General features: G+C 47.3%; 1 protein-coding gene across 1 annotated transcript; it reads right to left on the minus strand.

Moving 5' to 3' along the window:
* Positions 1–274: 274 nt before the first annotated feature.
* On the minus strand, positions 275–23,691 carry SOAT2 (sterol O-acyltransferase 2). Its single transcript, XM_079965162.1, has 15 exons — positions 23,511–23,691; positions 21,768–21,826; positions 19,626–19,753; positions 17,115–17,174; positions 15,955–16,062; positions 13,439–13,721; positions 11,977–12,052; positions 11,315–11,430; positions 10,666–10,893; positions 10,130–10,259; positions 9,119–9,216; positions 7,067–7,165; positions 3,946–4,081; positions 2,030–2,175; positions 275–646 (listed from the first exon to the last, which is right to left on the minus strand). Exons 1-15 carry the CDS (start codon positions 23,608–23,610, stop codon positions 596–598), a joined length of 1,818 nt encoding a protein of 605 aa, XP_079821288.1. The 5' UTR covers positions 23,611–23,691; the 3' UTR covers positions 275–595.
* Between the last annotated feature and the right edge of the window lie 182 nt (positions 23,692–23,873).

Below are 23,873 nucleotides of genomic sequence, written 5' to 3' on the forward strand. Positions count from 1 at the left end.
GCAAGTAATTTGCACCCCCTAACCCATGGATTTGCGCCCCCTAACCCGTGGATTTGCGCCCCCTAACCCGTGGATTTCCCTAACCCCCAGATGTTGCACCCGGTGTGGTCGGCCCCCCCTGCACCCCCCACGCTACGCCACTGCTTTTTGGTTATATATTTTGCTGTATATCTTTAGCTGCAAAAGCATAACCAAAACAAAAAACAAAAGGTAGCAATTCACATAATATATGAATGATGCAGAACTCCACATTTCTGAGAGCAGAATCCAAATGACTTGTGTGCACAGAATTTTATTTTTTAAAGTAGAAAACAGTTATGAATAAACTGAGTAGGCAAACTTTGAAGTATTACGTAGATGCTGGAATCAAGCAACAACAGTGGACAGGTAAATCACCTTCTTGCTATGCTGGGGAAAGGATTAGTCAGTCAATGCTGGGAACTTGAATTTGAGTCAGCAGCAAGTATGGACAACCTAACCCTCCTCTGAAGATGTTGGGCTTCGACTCCTCTAATGGTCAGAGTGTGAGTCCAGGAAGATCTGTTTGGAGCAAAGGGATGGGGAAGGTGGGTTCTCAAAGGTAGTTAGCATTGACCTAGGAGCGGCAGGACCAAGAACGTGGAGTCACTATCCCCCAGAAGGTCCTCTGAAAGGCAGAAAACAACAACAAACATCATTAAGGGCCAGAATCAGAAAAGGAAAGGACTTGGACAAGACAAAAAGGTATACACGAAGTCATGCCTTTCACTGGTGGTTAGATCTAGGGCAATATGGTGGCAATTTATGCTAGTGCACGGAGTCACACTTTATAAGCCCATTTCATTCTATTACGAGCATTATGGCATAATATAATGAAATGGGCTCTAGCCCAGGAACACTTACGTACATCGTAATAAATTTGGCAGGGAGTTTCCAGGCAGGGTTTTAGTACTGAAAGCAGGTCATTGAGCTATCTCAAGGTTTGACCACCTGTGAAATAGCTTATATTGTCTACTTTGACTCAGAGGGTTTCCCCAGGGTCTCGGGTAGAGAAGGTTTAATTGGAACAGAAGGGGGGGGCGGGGAGTTACAGTATTTCTCCTGGGAAGAGTACAGTGGTACCTCAGGTTACAGACGCTTCAGGTTACATACGCTTCAGGTTACAGACTCCGCTAACCCAGAAATAGTACCTTGGGTTAAGAACTTTGCTTCAGGATGAGAACAAAAATCGTGCTCCGGTGGCGCAGCGGCAGCAGGAGGCCCCATTAGCTAAAGTGGTGCTTCAGGTTAAGAACAGTTTCAGGTTAAGAACGGACCTCCAGAATGAATTATATTATGAAAATAAGGGAACACTTGTGAATGATAATACAGTGGTACCTCGGGTTAAGTACTTAATTCGTTCCAGAGGTCCGTACTTAACCAGAAACTGTTCTTAACCTGAAGCACCACTTTAGCTAATGGGGCCTCCTGCTGCTGCCGCGCCGCCGGAGCCCGATTTCTGTTCTTATCCTGAAGCAAAGTTCTTAACCTGAAGCACTATTTCTGGCTTAGTGGAGTGTGTAACCTGAAGCGTATGTAACCTGAAGCGTATGTAACCCGAGGTACCACTATAAATCCAAATTGACTGGGTGTGAATGCAGGCCAGCATTTTTATGTCAACAACATTGTGTGGACACCGCAAAAAAAGATGCATGCAGGAGAAACACCTGCCTGCAAGCACACTTATTATTCAAGATGCTACAAGATTCTATGTGGATTTTGCCATTTACTGATGTGCTTGGAAACCATGTTATTGATAATATGGCAGAAGAGCACAGGATTGTGGAGCCTTTATGTGTGCTAATCAGGGTTGGGGACTTTTGATCCCTGATAGCAGGGCTGGCCCTGCTGTGAGGCAGCTGCCTCAGGCAGCAGATGGGGAGGTACGGGAAGTGGACAGAACTGGGAGTTCTTCAGTCAGCAAAATGCCTTTGGCTGTGCCTTCTGCAAGTTGGCACATGGGAGGAACTGAGGGCTTGTTCTACACCCACAAGCCAGTCTGCATGCTCACCTCTTTGAGTGGGCAGTGGATTTGGGCATACCATTCTTGACAGTACAAGCAGACCTGGATTCCTTGGCCCACATACAGGAATGTCCACATGATGACGTTCCAAACGGGGCTTGTTCTCTTATCATTGAGGATGAAGTTGAAGATCACTGCGAAGAAGACCAGGAGAAAAGGTTAGTTGGGCACAGGCCAGACCACACTGGACCAAAGGTATTTCTCACCTGCCAGTTTCTGGGAACCTCTGCGACAGAGCAGCGCCCTCGTCCATAGTGACATAGGAATGTGAACCAGATTATTGGTCCATTTAGCTCCATACTACCAACACTGATTGGCAGCAGCTCTCCAGGGTTTCAGGTGGGGCATTCCCTGGAGATGCTGGGAACTGAAGCTGGGACCTTTTGCAGGCATAGCAGATGCTCCAAACCACTATGGCCCTTATGCCACCCTTCGTTCCTAGAACTTGGAGGAATAGCAGTTCCCACTTCATGCAGAACTGAAACTAATTTGGGAACAGAGCATATTATTCGAACTTGCAGGCATTCAGATGTGTCGTCATATATCAATAACAAGCTCCAATGTTGAGTTATGGCAGCTTTGCAACCCAAATGGCTCCTGAGAAGCACGAGGGATGTATCAGCAGGCTCAGAGGAAGGCCAAAGTTTGAAGAAGCAGAATTTTTTTTTGGGGGGGGAGCTTTGGGGTTCTCTCCCCCCCCCCCGCTAAACACCAGCCCAGTGAGGATAGCACTGAGCATACTCAGTGGCTGCAAACATTGTGTGTCTTGTAGGTGGATGTGAAAAACCTGGGAAGGAAGGGGAATGGAATGGAGTGTCCTGGAAAAAGTACAAGGCATCGCTGACTGCGACTCTGAACAGGAGCACTCCAGGTTGCACTTTCCTTAGTTCAGTAGTGAACTTGAATGCTTGAGTGCACTGTACATCTGGAAGTGAAAGGGGGCCACCAAAAATGTAAGGCCATGGTTTCGAAATACAAACTTCTGCATACAGTGGTACCTCGGGTTACATATGCTTCAGGTTACATACGCTTCAGGTTACAGACTCCACTAACCCAGAAATATGGGACGCGGGTGGCGCTGTGGGTTAAACCACAGAGCCTAGGACTTGCCAATCAGAAGCTCGGCGGTTCGAATCCCTGTGATGGGGTGAGCTCCCGTTGCTTGGTCCCTGCTCCTGCCAACCTAGCAGTTCGAAAGCACGTCAAAGTGCAAGTAGATAAATAGGTACCGCTCCGGCAGGAAGGTAAATGGCGTTTCCGTGCACTGCTCTGGTTCGCCAGAAGCGGCTTAGTCATGCTGGCCACATGACCCGGAAGCTGTACGCCAGCTCCCTCGGCCAATAAAGCAAGATGAGTGCCGCAACCCCAGGGTCAGTCACGACTGGACCTAATGGTCAGGCGTCCCTTTACCTTTACCTTAACCCAGAAATAGTGCTTCAGGTTAAGAACTTTGCTTCAGGATGAGCACAGAAATCATGCGCGGCAGCAGCAGGAGGCCCCATTAGCTAAAATGGTGCTTCAGGTTAAGAACAGTTTCAGGTTAAGTACAGACCTCCGGAACGAATTAAGTACTTAACCTGAGGTACCACTGTACACTGGAAGTCCAATGAGTAAGTGAAAATGAAAAGCAATGTTTTTTAACCATCTGAAACTGCCTGGAGGGGGACCTGGAGTGTGAGCAGGGGGTGGGAGGGCAAGATAACAGTCTGTGGGATGAATCCTGGAGGGGAAGATTGGTGCATGTAATGTGTGCATGAGGTTAAAAAGCTCCCTTGCACCATAAGGGGCTGTTTAAGTACGTAAGAAAACAATGTCTTTTCCCTTTCATAATGCAAGAGTTTGAGGGTGCTCAAGTCTGGGGTGGTGTGGTTTCTGCTCAGATGGATTTCTGAGGCAGTACTGACCTCCAAAGAAGGCAAAGAGGGTGAACATGACAGGGTAGAAAAAGCCAAAGCACACAGTGAAGACGTATTCGTGGACGACTGCTGAGACGATGAAGGCAAACAGCATTGCCCCAACCCGGGCCCTTCCTCTGAGGAGCTGGAAGGAGCAAAGTGCACAGGTCAGTTGCAGGTTTTGTACATGAAACAGCCCATGTTGTGTTCACTCTCCAGCGAAAAGTGAAGAACGGAAACAGCTTGCCAGGTGGAGTGGAGCCGCGACACTTAACTTCCCGACAGGTGTGCTGTTGTTGCTTACTGGGAGAGAGGCTGCAGGGAAGTTGTCATGGTGCAAATGCATCAGCAGGAATGGCAGATTGGCGTTTGCACCGCCTCGCCCCTCCACTTCTCCCTCCCTGTACGGACCTTGTGGGAAGCTCTGCCCCTTTGGCAAACTGCTCCAGGTGAGGAAAGAGACAGAGCAGTTACAGCAAGTACTTCACCCTTACGTACACTTTGGAAGTACCATATTTTTTGCTCTATAAGACTCACTTTTCTCTCCTAAAAAGTAAGGGGAAATGTGTGTGCGTCTTATGGAGTGAATGTAGGCTGTGCAGCTATCCCAGAAGCCAGAACAGCATGAGGGATTGCTGCTTTCACTGCGCAGCGATCCCTCTTGCTGTTCCGGCTTCTGAGATACAGAATATTTGTTTTCCTCCTCCAAAAACTATGGTCTGGTGCATCTTATAGAGCGAAAAATACAGTACTTCCCTCCCAGAAGTTATTTAATGGGGGCAAGGAGAAGCATCCACTAACTTGCAAAACCCCCGTCCACAAAGGTGCATCTGGAACCTTCATTTTGTAGTTTTCTTTGTATGCAAAAGATCCCGGTCTTTGGCATGTGCGGTAAAAAAAGACGTATCCAGGAAACACCCTCCCTATTGTCCTTTGGGCACCTGTTTCTTATTTCAGAATTTTTTGATTAAAGTTTTCGCAATACAACAAAATTATATCTAAAATAAATGAATTCAGAAAGAAAGAAAGAAAGGACAAAAGAGAGGAAGGCAAAGGAAGAAAAAATTATTCTAATTGTTATGTACTGAGTTGAATAGGATCCAAATTGCAGCAGTCTGATTGGTCCTAGAACAAGAAGATTCAGAATACAGCAGTCTGATTGGTCCTAGAACAAGAGGATCCAGAATGCAGCAGTCTGATTGGTCCACAGGAGCCACCCAACCCAGCTCCAGGAGGAAGTGAATCCACAACCTGATTGGCCTACAGGAGAATCCCGGAATTAGCCAATCATGTGGGGCCCACTGTGTAAATAATGTATATAAAGCAGACATTTTGGGGGAACTTCCATTCCTCCTCACCACTGTGAGCTGAATAAAGAGCATGAAATCCACACTTGACTAAGAGTATATTTCACTAATTATACCCTAATCTTCAATCCACATTCAAATAAGTGAGTGTTTCTAGCTCCCACTTGAGAAGTTTTCATTTTCCTCAGTCTCACACCCTGAAAACACCCCCTGGTTCTTTGGGCACCTGTTGAAGACATTTCCCCCCCCCAACAAACCTTTTTTTTTTTAAGCGGAGAGTGACCTTCCAGGTGACATTTTTTTTTTTTAAAAAAAAAATATTTTATTAAATTTTCATACAAGATCCCTTCACCAAAAAATAGTACACAAAAAAGCCAAAACAAATACACCAAAAAACCATATAGAAAAAAAGAAATAAAAAAGAAAAAAGAAAAAGAAAAAGAAAAAAACCAACCATTCAATACAATTTTTTTTATATATAACTAACTGGACTTCCTCACATCTCCTTTACCCTGCATTATTTATATTAAAAATATCAGCAAATTATTACCTTGTTTCATACCTTATTTTGTACTTTCCAAATATTATACTTCTAAATTTAAGATAATTTTTATCATTTACTCATACCTTAAATTTAAACATATTGTTGCCTTAAATTTCGACCTTTTCTTACTTATAACTTAATTTTCTATTTTACAAAATCTATTTGCTGGAACTGAGATTTTCTAAATCGTGCAGATACTTAACATTCATACAACTTATATTGTTTTTGTAAATAGTCCTTAAACTTCTTCCAGTCCTCTTCCGTTGTTTCTTCTCCCAAGTCTCGGATTCTGCCAGTCATTTCAGCCAATTCCATATAATCCATCAATTGCGTCTGCCACTCTTCCAGTGTGGGCAAGTCTTGTGTCTTCCAATACTTTGCAATAAGTATTCTTGCTGCTGTTGTCGCATACATAAAGAAGTTTCTGTCCTTCTTTGACACTTTCTGGCCGACAATGCCCAAGAGGAAGGCCTCCGGTTTCTTAACAAAGGTATATTTAAATACCTTTTTTAGTTCATTATAGATCATTTCCCAGAAGACCCTCACTTTTGGGCATGCCCACCAGAGGTGAAAGAATGTCCCCTCAGCCTCTCTACATTTCCAACATTTATTATCAGACAGGTGATATATTTTTGCAAGCTTGACTGGGGTCATGTACCACCTATATATGACCTTCCAGGTGACATTTGTGCTGTAATGTGAAGGAAGCATCACAGAATAACTAATAATGTGAACCGATGTGTGGACGGTCCAGTATAAATCCACCACTAATGCACTTTTACTGCACCTACGGCATGTTGCAGGGTGGGGTGGGGGAGCAGCCTGGCAGAGGGGTTGTTAAGTTGTGGGTGAACATATAAGATGACACAGCGATTCTTCAGGCAGCTCTTGTTTATTCACAGGCCAGAACAGAACTGAACTGAAGGGTTCAGCCAACCTGCTTATATAGAGCTCAACTACAAAGCAACAGTAACAACTTTCTGTAACAATCCAATCCCTGTTCTGTAACAATCCAATCCCTGAACGTCACTTTCAATTCCTTATTTGCATAGGTGGACCTGAGTGAAAACTATCTACAGTATCCCCCTGCTGCCCCCCTGCTTCAGTACATAACAGGGGTCCTTTAGGGAGATCCTGGAGAATGAAGCCTGTGCAGTTTGGGGCAGTAAAGGAAGCCCTGGGGTGGAAGAGGGGCAAAGAAACAGTGGATTGAGCTCCCAGGCCCAAAGGTAGCGAACAGTGCAACACACCTATTTCCTCCCACAAAAGCCTTACCTACCCACATAAGTTCTTGATAGATGTAGTAGTAGAGCCAGTCATGTACAACCACATTCCACGTCCGGTAATATGTAGAGAATGATGTGGAATTCCACCAGTCCTAGGACAGAAAGAGGGAGGTGTAATCGTGAATCTGGATAGCTATGTGTGCCACACTGTGCATCATCGCTCCCCAGAAGATTTTGAGCCACATATGTTCAGGGAGCCTGCAGGAGAGAAGGTGCTTCGTGGCCAGTGTGCCCTGTGTGGCCAGTTCCTTTGACAAATGCTCATCTCTATAGCCTACTCTATCAGAGTTGAGTCTGTGCTGCGGTCAGCCATAAGACCTAAGTTGGATACAGTGGTGCCTCGCAAGACGAAATTAATTCGTTCCGCGAGTTGCTTCGTCTTGCGATTTTTTCGTCTTGCGGAGCACGGATTCCCCGGGTATTAACGGCTTTAAGAAAAAGGAAGCAAACTCGCAAGACATTTTCATCTTGCGAAGCAAGCCCATAGGGACATTCGTCTTGCGAAGCACCTCGAAAAATGGAAAACCCTTTCGTCTAGCGAGTTTTTCGTCTTGCGAGGCATTCGTCTTGTGGGGCACCACTGTACTGGCACTGAATGTGACTGTACATGAAATAGTAATAGAAAAAAGAGTAATAGAAAAAACATCTGCCATTCCAGATGTTGTTGAACTACAACTCCCATCACTGTTGGCTATGCTTGCCAGGTGTTATGTACTGAGTTAAATAGGATCCAAAATGCAGCAGTCTGATTGGTCCTAGAACAATAGGATTCAGAATGCAGCAGTCTGATTGGTCCTAGAACAATGCAGCAGTCTGATTGGTCTGCAGGAGCCACCCAATCCAGCCCCAGGTGGAAGTGAATCCACAACCTGATTGACCTACAGGAGAATCCCGGAATTAGCCAATCACGTGCAGCCCATTGTGTAAATTATGTATATAAAGCAGATATTTTGGGGGAACATTCATTCCTCCTCACCACTATGAGCTGAATAAAGAGCATGAAATCCACTCTCGACTCCGAGTATATTTCACCAGGGTTGATGGGAGTTGTAGTTCAGCAACACCTGGAGGAAGAAAAGTTCCTTGCACCTGCTGCACAGAATGCAGTTTGCCACCATCTAGCAACCACAGCCTGTCTCCACATTTTGGGGAGCTACAGACAAGGGCTTCTGTGACTGCTGGTCACTTCATTGTGTCCCCCTGCCCATTCTCTTGTGCAGTGCCTCAGCAGCAACTCCCTGTATGCAAAACCCTCTTGCAAAACCATATCCTGGCTTTTCAGCTCCAGACTGTCTCTCCTCAAATTTCTCTGCTAGCACCTCTGCTGTAGATGGCAGTCTTTCATGCCGTGAGAATCCAACTCTTGCCCTCAACAAAATGGCTGTTTAGAATGGATTATTCAAAACTGTTTTGCAGCCCAGAATGCTAGTTGTGCTGTGTCAGTTGAAAAAATTGTTCAGGTATAATTGGCAGTTTGATTTTTCAGAAGCTAAACAAGCCTGTTCAGTGTGATGTGGCTACTAGTGACCGAGAACATGACTTTGCCGTGCGCTGCTCTGGTTCACCAGAAGCGGCTTAGTCATGCTGGTCATATGACCCAGAAGCTGTCTGCGGACAAACGCTGGCTCCCTCGGCCAGTAAAGCGAGATGAGCGCCGCAACCCCAGAGTCGTCCGCGACTGGACCTAATGGTCAGGGGTACCTTTGCCTTTACCTTGCCTTTAATTTCAGTGCCTTAGCCATTCTCTGCCTTTGCATGTGCAACTATTTTGGCTTTTTGTTTCCTTGTAACCAAGGCTTTTTCCCCCAGCCGGAACTCAGTTCCTGTATGTCTCAGGCGGACGCCATTGCCATTATAAAAGAACAAGGAAGGAGTTCATGGTGAGTTCTGGCACCTCTTTTTCTAGAAAAACAGCACTGCTTGTAACCATGAAGGCAAAATTTGAAAGCTGACATTCCTAGGAAGCCAAATGACCCACCATGTGTGTCTGATGGGATGGAATATAAGCAGTCCAACCTCTTCTCTGCCCTTCCCCTGCCAATCACCTTGTAGAACATCCGGTCAGCAAAGCGCAGCATCTCAGCAAAGGCATTCAGCCAGCAGTGCAGGAAAGCAAAAAATGCCAAAAGCAGCAGAAAGGTCCCTGTGAGGACAGACATATGGAGGAGGAAATGAGTGTACAGATGGGGGGGGGGGCAAGAATCATGCAAGGGATGTGTAAGATTGCAGTACAATCACTACTGGTTTAGGCTCCATTGGATCAGTTTTGACCCCCACGGAGTATATGAAGCACTTGCAATTTTAATATTTGCCTCTTCAGTAGGGGCATGCCCTACCATTATTAGAGACAGTGTTGTGTAGCGGTTATAGTGATGAACTAGGGTTTGAATGCCCACTAATCCATGAAGCTCACTGGGTGACGTTGGGTCACAGCCTCTCAGCCTAACCTACCTCACAGGGGATTAAATAAGGAGAGGGAGGACCATATGGGCCACCTTGAGCTCCTTGGAATCTAAAAGCATGAATAATAAATAATAAATGCATATAGTGAAGGAGAAGACGAATTCAGCATAGTGCTATGGCAATTGTTGCACCAGCACAAGCATTTCAGCTTGCAAGTTAGAACAATCCATTCAATCTTCACTCTGTGTGCAGTTCTGGGGGTTCTCCTGACCAGCTGTGGGTGCCTGGGGCTGTGCACCTTCACTGGGGCAGGGCATGCGCATGTGACATCATCATGCCCCCTGGCGTGCTGACATCACTGACACACATAAACCTCTGACTACTGGAAGTCAGGAACAAACAGGAGAAGGACATTACTGGTCACTCTCGGAGTGTGACAATAGAGAAGGAAGAAGGCTGAGGCAATGTGGGTGGTTAATGGGAGGGATTAAGAGGCGGCGGGGGGGGGGAATGAAGATGATCCCACAGGTCACCAGGTTTCCCACCCAACAGCAACTCAAGATGACTTCATTGCTTCCCACCGTTTTATTTTCTGGTAGACCTCCATCCCTTGTGCCCCCATGCAAACCAGAGCTGCTGCTCTGCTCACCTACCTGGTAACGTTGCGTTGAAGATGGAGAGCACCAGGGTTTTGGTGCTGAAGGGCTGCTTGCTCATGTTGTTGAAGACAGGGATGCAAAGGCGCTCCAGGATGAAGTACCCATAAAACAAGCACCCAAGAACCTGCAGAACAGAAAGGGGAAAGTTCCGTCCCACTGCAGTGGGTGTGTCTTAGGCTCAGAGCTGGTGTCAACATCTCCTTCAGGACTTGCTCTAAGTGGCTGGATCTCCTTGCCATTTTAATTTCCCACAATGCTCCCAACAGAGCACTGCCCTGAGGCGTTGTGGGACATTAAATTGGCAGCCTTCAGCCACCCAGCTTGGAGTGTTGCTGCTGCCTGTGCCACCACTGCCAGGTAAGCCCATGGGGGGCCACCCACAACAGGGACCTGTACCCAGGATTCCTGAAACTTGGAACCATTCATCTTAGGTTCATGGGGCTATCCTGTGACCCTAAGAACCCTCCTCGTCCACAGAGAGGCCAGATGTAATGACCAGCCAATAGAATCATCGTTTTTGCGTCTCTCACCTTAGCAAAGTTATTGATGACGTACCTCCAGCGCACATAAGGTGTCCTACAAGGAAAAGAGAAGGCACTGTGTGGAGGTTTCCTCCTTACAAGAGTACAGTTCCCTCTCTTTGGGAAGAATGATGGATATACTACTCCCCAAGACAGGTGTGGGAAGCACCATGGAAGCTGAGGGGGGAGTGGTGTCATCACTGACCGATCGTAGCCTTCTAGCATGAAGCTCTCCTCCTGATCGGATGGAATTAACTTTTAAAAGCCCTAATAAAGACCACACCAGGAAACCTATGCTAGAATGGATTGCATTAGGATTTCTGGTACTTTAAAGGGAAGTCTAACAAGAGCAGATACTGGACTTACAGTGATATCAGATCACACCCCTATAACAGCCAAGGAACAACTACATTTTAATAACCCCGAAGCACCAATTTGCTGCTTAAACTCAGCACTTCTTAAGGACTCGCTAACAATAGAAAAAACAGAAAAAAGATACGAAGGAATTCTTTGAAAACTGTAACCAGCAACAGCACACTCCTGCTTTACTTTGGGATACTTTAAAAGCATCATGGATTCTAAAGCTCTGCCAGTTTTGCTCCCTTTCTGACCCAGGGTGTCCTTGTCCCAGAGTTAGAGACCCTGGAAGCCTTTAAAGAGTAAAATAGGAGGATGGAGAGAAGAGGACTCGCCTTGGGTAACTCTCTCTGTAGATCAAAGTGGGGCAGAAGAGGAAATACAGGTATGCTGAGAATTCAGGTGGGCGCCCTTTTCCTGGAAAGGAAAAAGAGAGAGGAGCAGCTGAGGGCACTGTGAAGCAAAGAGGTGTGGGGTTGTATTGTACAATGAGAAAAGGGATAACTTAGTAGAACTTGTCTGGCATGGTACACTCAGCGCAGACCCTTCCATTTTCTGCAATGCCATTTTAGCATAAAATACCCAGGGGTTTGTGTATACCGTGAAGGATGTAACTGCAGATTCATTGAACTGAGTGCAGAAAGCAAAGTTTCTAGCTCTCATGATCACAAAGATATGCCTTGAAGTGTGAGGTCAATGTCAATTATTCAGAGAAATTGCTGAATAAGATAGCCTATGCAATGATCAGGGATGGTGGATAGGGGAGATTATGCACTCAGTGGTGGACACAGAGAGCTCTCGTTTAGCTTTGCACTGAGCAGAGATTTCGTTTGCTTTGCAGCAGCAGGCAGAGGTAGGTATTTGTAGTAACACCCTCTGGCATTTGACTCTTCTGGTCCTGAAGTTCCCCCACTTTTGATGGAAGGGCTGGCGTAGATGCCACCACCCCGCAATCAAACTCACCATCCTGGGACACAGCGCTGAGGATAGGAGGCACAGATTCTCGCAGGAACGCATGGCTCTTCATGAGGAACCGGATCTAAGCAGGTAGGGGAAGCAAGCACTGAAACAGGGGGAACAATTGAGTAGGTGCTGGGTGTGTGGCTGCCTTGAATGGGGGACTGTGGCAGGACCCAGAGTGGCACCCTTCTCTTGCTGCCCCAGTAGCTTGCCAGAAGAGGGAATGGCAGCTCTGCTTTTTCCTGCACCACCACCGAGATAGCCAGAGCGTGGCACTAAAGCTTACCAATTACTGCCCCATGACCCAGAGGGCCAATAGAGTTGTCCTTGATGTTACAAAGCTCCTTGCCGTAGCCTGGATCTTCATTCTGAGCAGCTTATTGGACCGGCACAGACTGAGCTGCCCTTGGATGACTGGCCCCCAGTCACCACTTGGCTATGTATCAGCTTGACCACTTGCTAACTTTCCGTCTCAATTGCCTGCTTTGCTTGCCTCCAGGCTGCTGACCACACCGCCTTCCCACAACATAGGAAGCTGCCCCTTATGCAGAGTCAGACCGCTTGCCCATCTAGCTCTCAGAACTGTCCACACTGACTGAGATCCCTCCCAGTATTGAACCTGAGGCCAACTGTAAAATATCAGGTTGCTTAGAAATGCTTTTAATAAATAAATAAGAAATGTGCCGTTGCGGTTATGTGTTATTGATTATGGTGATAGCAGCAGCAAGAACTTGCTACCACTCAAAAGCAGCTGCCTGAGGCGATTACCTCTACCTAATAGGAGGGCCGGCCCCAGCAGATGTGTATGCCTTTAAACCAAGAGCAAGATTGTTCCATGGCCAAACGTCAGATGTGTGGCACACCTCCAGCCCATATATAGAAATATACATCTGTACCACTGCAGGTGTTTATATTCTTCACTGCCTGTTCACATGCCTGGAACCTCTGCTTTGGGCATGTGGATGTACCATTTCAACCCAAATGATACTGTTTGGTTTTCCCTTTCAACCCAAATGACACTATTTGGTTTTCCCTTAAGCAATGGAGGCTATACTAGCAATGGAGGATATACTAAGGTGAATGGGGCACTCAGTCCGCCTTTAGCCTGCCTCCATCTGCCTCCCTTCTTACTTGCAACCAGTCCAGGAGGCGGCACAGCCAGTGGCAAATTTCTGCTCCTAAACCTCACTGTGCTTGGAGAATCCAGCCGGGAAGAGAATGGGGATCAAAACTAGCTTTAGTTGGCTCTGTTTGTCATTGGCTCTCTGGCTCCTTGCCTTACTGTTGGTCTCCATGCCTTCAGACCTACAAGTACCAATGGGGGGAAAGCCACCACCGCCCTTAACCTCCCCCCTACAATGCACCTCTCTCCCTTGAATTAGCCTGATGCGCCACCCCCCACCCCCTGCACCAGACTGCTTGGGAATTTATCTCCCTTGGTGATGACGATGTCACAGTACTGCACCTGCTCCAGGATGACAATGAAACGAGAGGCAGGCCCCAGTTTGTAGCTGACTACAGTGTGGATGGGATAGAAGCCCAGGGCAGCAGTGTGGCAGAGCAGCAGCGCCACAACCACAGCCGCTGTGAAGAGTTTGGGGAACCGGACAGTCCTTAAGCAGCTAGTCCAGATCTGCAGGGCCTTGTAGGGGACCACTAGGGTGTAGAGGAACATGCAGAGCCAGGCAAAGAGTGCCACGTGCAGCTTTCCGAAAGCAAAGATGAAGAGCTCGAAGTCCAGGACAAGGCTGTGGAAGATGGAAAGGCAGCCACTGAGGACACAGCAACCAACATGGAGAGTCATTCAAGCAGGTAAGAGACAACAGGTTCCAATTAAAGACTGTGGGTTGGGTCTCAAGCCAGGGGCATTGGAAATCACAGCACACAAACCTTTCCATTGGACAGGGGTGGGGAACGTTTTCCAGCCTGAGGGCCGCATTTCCCTCTTGGGCAACTTTTCAGGGGCCACAGGCCAGTAGCAGGCTAGTCAAAAGTGAGCAGAGCAGCAAGCACAGATGTTTACCTCTGTTCAGTGGGATAGTTTTTGCACACACATAGAATCATAGAATCATAGAGTTGGAAGAGACCACAAGGGCCATCGAGTCCAACCCCCTGCCAAGCAGGAAACTGTGAGGAGAATCAGAACTTACAGGGTTAAACAGTTCTGTGTGACGTCTCACATTCTGAGGCGTGGTTTGGTTCACATACGGGAATCTTTCTTTGTGTGTGAGTTTCCTTTCACTTTTGGCTGAGAGACGAAAGGATGTCCGCTCTCTCGCCAGGCTGATTTATGATGTTTTTCTTCTCATTAAAGGCTGTTGGAGATTAGTAAGAAGCCTGCATTCAGTCTGATTTATTATCCACACACAAGGCAACACTTTCTACCGCTGCAGAACTCTGCTAAGGACTCTGCTAAGAGAGCTCAAGTTTTCTATTGGCACAGGCGTCCCTCGGCACAGGGGAAGTGTGCCGGGCGCCATCTTATCTCAGCAGAAACACCATCAGAGCACTCCTGACATATGGTTGTCAAGCTTAAAGACCTCCAAAGAAGGAGACTCCACCACACTCCTTGGCAGCAAATTCCACTGTCGAACAGCTCTTACTGTCAGGAAATTCTTCCTAATGTTTAGGTGGAATCTTCTTTCTTGTAGTTTGGAACCATTGCTCCGTGTCCGCTTCTCTGGAGCAGCAGAAAACAACCTTTCTCCCTCCTCTATGTGACATCCTTTTACAGTGGTGCCTCGCAAGACGAAATTAATTCGTTCCGCGAGTTGCTTCGTCTTGCGATTTTTTCGTCTTGCGGAGCGCGGATTCGCCGGGTATTAACGGCTTTAAGAAAAAGGAAGCAAACCCGCAAGACGTTTTCATCTTGTGAAGCAAGCCCATAGGGAAATTCGTCTTGCAAAGCAACTCAAGAAACGAAAAACCCTTTCGTCTTGCGCATTTTTTGTCTAGCGAGGCATTCGTCTTGCGGGGCACCACTGTATATATTTGAACATGGCTGTCATATCACCCCTTAACCTCCTCTTCTCCAGGCTAAACATGCCCAGCTCCCTTAGCCGTTCCTCATAAGGCATCGTTTCCAGGCCTTTGACCATTTTGGTTGCCCTCCTCTGGACACGTTCCAGTTTGTCAGTGTCCTTCTTGAACTGTGGTGCCCAGAACTGGACACAGTACTCCAGGTGAGGTCTGACCAGAGCAGAATACAGTGGCACTATTACTTCCCTTGATCTAGATGCTATACTCCTATTGATGCAGCTCAGAATTGCATTGGCTTTTTTAGCTGCCGCGTCACACTGTTGGCTCATGTCAAGTTTGTGGTCAGCCAAGACTCCTAGATCCTTTTCACATGTACTGCTCTCAAGCCAGGTGTCACCCATCTTGTATTTGTGCCTCTCATTTCTTTTGCCCAAGTGCAATACTTTACATTTCTCCCTGTTAAAATTCACATGCACACACCTGTGTCTGTCCTCCCTCCAGATGGATGGATGGCCATCTTTCATGGATGGTTTAGCTGAGATGGCTGCATTGCATGAGGTTGGATGACCCTTGGTTATTCCAGGTGTGCAAGAGACAGTGTTCGACAGTGGAATTTGCTGCCAAGGAGTGTGGTGGAGTCTCCTTCTTTGGAGGTCTTTAAGCAGAGGCTTGACAACCATATGTCAGGAGTGCTCTGATGGTGTTTCCTGCTTGGCAGGGGGTTGGACTCGATGGCCCTTGTGGTCTCTTCCAACTCTATGATTCTATGATTCTAAGAGGCATTGTCACAGTTGAAGGGCAAATTCCAGCCAGGCAGAAACACCCAGAGAGGGCGAAAAGCAGGGCGCTGCTCAGAAAATGTGGGACGAGCTCCATGGACCTGATACAGAGACTGGGAAGGTTGCATTTTGCTGCAAGTCCTCCTCCCTGCCCTCCACTGTTCTACCATGCAAGTCTCCCTATGCTGCCCCACCTGTCCCCAGCCCCATTGCTGAACCATACCGTCCTTCATCAATGAAATCCACAACAACGGTGCTGACAGCGAAGACGCAGAGCATGGCCACGAACATGTGGTAGATGGTGCGGAAGTGCTCTACATCCAGCAGCTCGCTGCAAAAGAGAAGGGGAACAGGTTTGCCAAGGTGTGAGCTCTAAGGCAGTGGTGGGGGGGGGTGTTCATGGGCTGCATGCATATGCAGCCAGGGTCTGAAGTAGTACGATAGGGATCCTACTTCTTTCCTAGCAGGTGCCTCTTGTTTTCAGAAAAAGGACTTTGCCCCAGAGGTATCTAACATGACCTGGGCATGCAGTGTTCTGCATTCAAGGTGGGGAACCCGTAGCTCTCCAGATGTTGCTCCCATCAGCCCCAGCCATGATGGCCAATAGTCGGGAGTGATGGGAGTTGCAGTTCATCAGTGTCATGGACTGGTTGGACACAGAGGAACGGTGTTTAAGGCACCAGCTGGGGACCCACCAAAGGAAGAAGGCTCAGAGTCTGTGCAGTTGTGGAGGGACAATGATGAGTGGTCAGAGGGAGAAGACTGGGAAGAGGTGGCGTCGGAAGTTGAAGAGGTAACAGGACTTGGTGAGCTAATACTCTCTGTGGCGGAGAGAAGTTCAGAATCAGAAGTCGAAGCCGGCGAGTGGGAGGAGGGAGGCTGTGAGGCAGAGGTGAGTGAGGCCGGTGAAGAGTCATGGGTGTCACCCCTTCCTGCTGCAACAAGCTCCCCTCCCCCCCAACTCCCAGAACTAGAAGAGGGCTGAAGAGGGTGGAGCAGCAGCAGACTGCACACAGGCACAGTCTCTGATTGCTTGGGGAAAGCCCTGGCAAGGAGGGGACTTAGATAGCTGTGGGGAGGTGGGGACTGTCAGTCTTGGCAACTTGATGAGCTGCTGTGCTCATTTGTCAAGTCTGTGAAGACCGTGCTTTTTGCTAATTAAGAGTTCACTCCAACTCTGAATGGTGTGATCTACTGCCAGTTCACTCTTTGACTATCAGCATCTAGAAGGCACTTGCCATGCCTGTTTTGCCTCATATTATTGAGTCACTAGTAACTCATCCAATGACTTACTGGGAAGTTGCATATATGGCACAAGAGGGCCTCCCTCTTAGTAGTCATCTTTTTATTTCAAGAGCAAGCAAGAAAGCAGGACATACTCACTCGAGCAACGACTGCCGTTCAACAAACACTTTCTGCTTCTCCTGCTGTGGGCTTTTCTCCCTGTAAGGTTCCAAGGCAGGGAATGGTTAGCATGATCTCTTAGACCCCAGCTGTTTCTGGGCAAGGAATTGGGAGCAGCAGAAAAAGGACATTACTTAATTGCTGCAGGGGGTGGCGCTGTGCAGGGATGCAGGTGGCGCTGTGGGTTAAACCACAGAGCCTAGGACTTGCCGATCAGAAGGTGGGCGGTTCAAATCCCCACGACGGGGTGAGCTCCCGTTGCTCAGTCCCTGCTCCTGCCAACGTCAAAGTGCAAGTAGATAAATAGGTACCGCTCTGGAGGGAAGGTAAACGGCGTTTCCGTGCGCTGCTCTGGTTTGCCAGAAGTGGCTTAGTCATGCTGGCCACATGACCCGGAAGCTGTACGCTGGCTCCCTCGGCCAATAAAGCGAGATGAGTGCCGCAACCTCAGAGTCGGCCACGACTGGACCTAATGGCCAGGCGTCTCTTTACCTTTCCCACCCCCCACCTCTCTCCCTCATCTTATATGCACTAGCAACTGATGTTAAAATTGGGGTTTAGCTTTTGCTGCCCAGCTCCCTTGGGACTCTGAGTCCCCTAAGTCCCTGATCGGTCAGAGAAGAATGGATGGAGGCAGGATCCAGTGGAAAACAAGGCAGATATTTATATTTCTGTTGCTACAGAGTTGCCTCCCCTCCTTCCAAGGATGGAAAGACCCTGAACAAAAGTGTGCAGCAACCTTTAAAGACTTTTGGCATTGCCAAACCTCCTTAGCCAAAGACCACCAATCATCATACATACATTATAGGAGGCGGTCTACAGCAGAAATCCTGTCTACCAGGATACCTGATAATGGCTGCTGATTGGGTTACCTGGGCAGCCTGGCCATTATTTTGTAATGTACTTTAGTTCCTGAATCCAGGTCACAGGCTCACCCTATTCATACACAAGTACGAACTTAAGACAGGATTTGTAAGCAAAAATACAATGGGAAGGCTTTTCCCATTTGCCTCCCTTACTGCAGAAGAATACTTGAGGTTATTGGGGGAGTTAAACTAGCTTCAGGATTGCTCTCCCACACATATGTGTGCGTTTATGAATATTTATTCTGTATTTGAGACCTTAGAATTCATATAACACAACCATCCAACCAGTGGCGTAGTGTGGGTTGTCAGCACCCGGGGCAAGGCAAGTAATTTGCGCCCCCTAACCCGTGGATTTGCGCCCCCTAACCCATGGATTTGCGCCCCCTAACCCTAACCCCCAGATGTTGTGCCCGGTGTGGCCGGCCCCCCCTGCACCCCACACGCTACGCCACTGCATCCAACTTGGCTGCCATAGGCAAAGGCTGCGTACACATTGCTGGCTCAAAAAGCAGCCAGGTTGTTCATGGTCTCAATTCGGATCGAAAGTGGTTTGAGGGAGAACACATCAAAAATGCAGTGTTTCATAAGAAATGGCATGACAGACAGGGGTCGTGGCTAATGTCATTTATGTACACCGCTTCCCAAACCAGCAGTAGGAGTGCATATGGGAGAGTAGATAAGTCAGATAAGCTGGACAGGTGGGCCTGCTCTAGTTGCCATTTGCCCCTTCCTCTCCTTTTCAAACTGATCTTTATTAGAGTAGCTGTGTAACTTGAAGTATTTGTTGCCGGAATTTGGTGGTTTTCTTCTTTCTTCCCCAACCCCCTTTCCTTTTATGTTGTGCCTTACATATTATATGCCCGATGTCAGGAACATCATGATGTTGTTTTAAAACACTTAGTATACATTTTCAGTGCTTCAAAATGTTTAGGGAAGCTTTTAATGTTTGATGCATTACTGTATTTTAATATTGTGTTGGAAGCCGCCAGATGGGCGGGGTATAATTAAATAAATTATTATTATTATTATTATTATTATTATTATTAATCTCTTAGGAGCAACTTGAAATCCTGGGGGTATCTTTCCATCCATTTACCGGTAGTTTGCAGTTTACCAGTTCCTGAGATTAGATAATAGCATTTCATTATCTCATTCACCTTCACAACAACTCGGTGTTCAGGCAACTTCCACTTTGTCACCTTTCAAGGAATGGCATAGGGCTTTTTTTTGTTTTGTTTTAGCTACTCATTTGAATGAAGGTTGAATTGTTTGTGGCCACTTTGTTTTTGCCTGACGTTATTGTGGGTTTCAGTTGCTGAGTGTTTCCAGAGGACTTGCTGGGAGAGAATTCAACACTGATTTGTTTTAAGGGAGATTAGATGATATTGTTAACCAGTGCATTTCCCCATTATCGCAAAAAAAGTCTGATCATTTCATGGAAGCGGGTTTGTTAAATGGTACCTCCCAATCAACTGCGAGTGCATAACCTGAATTTGCCAAATATGTGTTTGAATCTCGCCTGAAAATAGCGGAAGTCCGAAAGCGCCCCTAGTTTGCTTAGACTTTGCACCTGTATTTGCTGTTGTTGGGAAAGCAGAGGCTGTAGTGGAGCTGGCCTGGTTACCTGTTTGCTTGCTTTGCTAAACCGTTCCTCAAACGAGGGGGAAAGGAATATGCTGCTTCTTCCAAGGCTTTGTCCAGCAGCTCACTGAGCTGAGTGTGGACCTGCTCCAGGAGCTCCGACTTCATCGCCTGCCAAGAAAACACCAAGAGATTACGTAACCATCTCCCTTGCCCACCCTCGCCCTGGAGCTTCCCAGAATGCACAGACATAAAAGACAAGTTCTTCTCACGCCACTCTCCACTCTCTCCTTTACTGGGGTCCTACTACCTAGGAAGAGGGACGCAGGTGGCCCTGTGGTCTAAACCACTGAGCCTAGGGCTTGCCAATTGGAAGGTCGGTGGTTCGAATCCCTGCGACGGGGTGAGCTCCTGTTGCTCAGTCCCAGCTCCTGCCAACCTAGCAGTTTGAAAGCATGCGAAAAAGTGCAAGTAGATAAATAGGTACCACTCCAGCAGGAAGGTAAATGCGCTGCTCTGGTTTCGGTGTTCCGTTGCGCCAGAAGCGGCTTAGGCATGCTGGCCACATGACCCGGAAAAACTGTCTGCGGACAAACGCTGGCTCCCTTGGCCTGTAAAGCAAGATGAGCGCCGCAACCCCAGAGTCATCCGCGACTGGACTTAACTGTCAGGGGTCCTTTACCTTTTTACTACCTAGGAAAGACCCACCCTACAACCCCAGGGCTTTTTCCTCATCCCCTTCTCTGTTATCTTCTGGGAGTTTTTGCCTTCTTTCAGGTGGTGAAGTCCTGTCCAAACCCTGCTTAAGGATAAACGGCCACAGGAAGGGAGAGCAAGGAGCAGGCCCCTGAATTTGCTTGTTAACAGTTAGCATCACCCAGACAGGAGAATGACCAGGCACACAGGTCACCTGCTCACACTCTTGCTCACTGCTTTTAAATGCAATTAATTTAAATTTAAATTATGGACTTATGTCTAGGACTGGGTGATATCTGGTTTTCAACATTGCAATACAGTCATACCTTGGTTGATGAACACCTTGCGACTCAAATGTTTTGGCTCCTGAACGCTGCAAACCTGGAAGTGAGTGTTCCGGTTCACGAATGTTATTTGGAACCTGAACATCCAACGCAGCTTCCGATTGGCTACACCAGCTTCCTGCAGCCAATAGGAAGCTGAGGCTTGGTTTCCAAATGTTTTGGAAGTCAAACAGACTTCCGGAACGGATTCTGTTTGACTTCCAAGGTACGACTGTATATCACCAGCTAAAAATCATGATATACCGATATATCATGATGTCTGAAATAAGGATGGAGCTATGTAGAGGCATTGGCTGGCTCCACAGTTTTCCCCACGTTGTGATTTTTGCATAGCACCCCCACCCCCCATTCATGGGGACGCAGGTGGCGCTGTGGGTAAAAGCCTCAGCGCCTAGGGCTTGCCGATCGAAAGCTCGGCGGTTCGAATCCCTGCGGCGGGGTGCGCTCCCGCTGCTCGGTCCCAGCGCCTGCCAACCTAGCAGTTCGAAAGAACCTCCGGGGGCAAGTAGATAAATAGGGACCGCTTACCAGCGGGAAGGTAAACGGCGTTTCCGTGTGCGGCTCTGGCTCGCCAGAGCAGCGATGTCACGCTGGCCACGTGACCCGGAAGTGTCTCCGGACAGCGCTGGCCCCTGGCCTCTTAAGTGCACAACCCCAGAGTCTGTCAAGACTGGCCCGTACGGGCAGGGGTACCTTTACCTTTTACTTTACCCACCCCCCATTAATTGCAATATATTGCCAGGTCAAAAAATATGAAACCAATATCATGATATGGATGTAAACAATAACACCAGCTCTTGGGAAAGCTTTGAGGGCCTGACCACCATTGAATTCCCACAAGTTAGTTACTGAATGACACTGGCTCTGAACGACATCCTAATGGTTGGTTCATGGTCTTACAGCAGAGGTGTGAAACCTATGGCCCTCCAGATGTTACTGTGCTTCAGTTCCCATCAGCATCAGCCAGCATGGTCAACAGGTAAGGAAAGATTGAGATTACAGTCTACTGGAGAGCCACAGGTTCCCCGTCCCTGGCCTTACCTGACTGACTGCTCTCCTCCCCATGCAAAAGGGCTAGGAAATTATCTGCCTCACCCAGGGCCCTTTCCATCCCAGGCAATGCTTCTGAAAGCAACTGTTGTTACCTCCATGTGTCTCTTCCACTGGATATGAGCAGCGATGATGTCCAGGTGTTTGGCGTCTCCTAGATAATTAGAGATGGCAAGGGAAGATGCTCAGGAACACTGTGGTCTGATGGACACTTGATAGCTCACTGCTGGAATCACAGTCAGGTACCTCCCTCCCACCACAGAGTTTGCATGTGGCCAAAGTTAGGTTGGTTACTGTAGTAGAATTCAACAATAGTGCCAAGGAATTCTTGATAACACAGGTGGTAAAGTTGTGGGGTGGTGAGAATCAGACTATTTCTCATAGCTGGCAATTCCTATTTCTTTTCAGAGCTGTGAAAGGAATAATGGCTAACAGCATAGTCTTAGGCATGTCTATGCAGAAGTAGCCCTGCTGAGTGCAATGGAACTTACTTCTAGGTAAGTATGCATAGAACTGCAACATAATTTGTTTTTGTTTAACTTGCTGAGAGAAACAGCTAAACTGGTTTGTGGGGTGTTAACATACCCAGTTATCTCCTTGACATTTTCCCCATTTTCAGATAATGGAAGAGGACAGCTTGCTTTTGTTAACACCTCTAACAAATGCCATGATTCAGCGTATAAAACCAGCAAGGAAAATGTGCTTGTCTCAAAAGACCACCAAAAAGGAAGAGCTAGGCTGCATTCATTAAATACATCATCTCATTTTATTACACAACTAAAATTCAGTGTTGAAAGTATGAAAAGTTGGAATAATCACAGGTGTGCCTTTAACCTGTTAACAATTAAAATTGGTCTAGTAAAATTGGACCAAATATAGCCAGATATATCAAGTTGTAGCCCATGTAAGAAAAAGGCAAGAAACTATATGTTAATATGAAACTTTTAGTAACACTACCAATGATGGGAACTTAACATTTATTGACATGGTTATGGAAGGAAGACAACTCTGTTTGAAGTTCAGTGTAATATTAATAATTGTGTTCCTAGTGGGAAATTAATAAAACTTTTTTTTTTTAATGTGGGGAGGTTAGACGATCTTACATCAAGCATTTTCATGTCACTTTCCTTATTGTTAAAAGTCAAATTTGGGGGGTGGTTTGGGGAGGATCAGGTCTGTTGTGCAAGTGTGCCAAATCAACTGTTATTGCAGAACCAAAATTTGCCTGTATTTGATTGAGTCCCACCCCAAAATGGTAACTGACTGGAAGCACCCCTGTTTCTGGACAATACCTAGCAGACTGTTCACCCATTTCCATAGCTCAGCCGGTCTGCCACTGCTGAACTCTCTATGCCTTCCTCCCAATGCCACCACTTCCTTAATGAACAGCAGGTGATAACAGACTATCATTGCTATCCAACCCTTGTCACGCTTCAGGCCCGAGGGGATCTCTCACCACTACCACTCTCCTGAGATGCTTTGCCTTCCTTCCACTGCAGTTTCTGAGTTTAAAAAAAGGGGGCACGTGTAAAGTAAGGGAGGTTCCTTTGAGTCAGTGGCTGCAACAAAAGCCATTGGCTTGAAAGCCCAGCCATTAGCTTTTCCTATGGGTCCCCATGCAATCCCAGTCATTTTCAGCAAAGCTTTCTTAGCATTCCTTTGCAGCATCATGCCCCAGGACTTTCCCTGAGATGCTATTTTTCTAGAAAAAGAGGTGCTGGAACTCACCAGGAACACCTCCCCCTTTCTCTTAGAATGGCAATGGTGCCCACTTGAGAGGTGCCAGAACTGAGTTATTGTGAGTTCCCCCTGGGGAAAGCAAAAGCCCTGCTCCTCACCATTTGGTACTTGTTGTGGCGCTTCTTCTTCTTCCTTTTGGGCCTTCTCCTGGGATCTCCTTTGCCTCAGGTTTTCGGTGCCCAACTCCCTAGGCTCCATGTTAGGACTGAATTTTGAGCCCCAATGGTTCGATTTCAATTCTGCAGTCCGGCCAGCTGGTCAGATGACTCACTGGCAGGAGGGGAGTAAAGTCCTCATCTGAAATTGCAAATCATTAGTGCAGTGATAAGATAAAGCCTTATCAGGCTTGAAGCACTTGGAATCACACAGCCAGACCTCTGCACTCAGACTGAGAGTTGGTGGGTTCTTAAGAGAGACATGTTTTCGTAGCTTCTGATATCGAAGGTGCTCGCTCTTTCACC

This window comes from Podarcis cretensis, assembly GCF_951804945.1.
Source record: "Podarcis cretensis genome assembly, chromosome: 2".
In the NCBI taxonomy this organism is placed as follows: Eukaryota; Metazoa; Chordata; class Lepidosauria; order Squamata; family Lacertidae; genus Podarcis; species Podarcis cretensis.

Bases quoted from the DNA above. Each gene is read 5' to 3' on its own strand.
- SOAT2 (XM_079965162.1), bottom strand. From the start codon at position 23,610: ATGGAGCCTAGGGAGTTGGGCACCGAAAACCTGAGGCAAAGGAGATCC. The intron at 21,827-23,510 runs GTGAGGAGCAGG...CTAATTATCTAG, and splicing joins GCCACAACAAGTACCAAATG to GAGACGCCAAACACCTGGAC. The intron at 9,217-10,129 runs GTAGGTGAGCAG...CTGTCCTCACAG, and splicing joins CTTCAACGCAACGTTACCAG to GGACCTTTCTGCTGCTTTTG.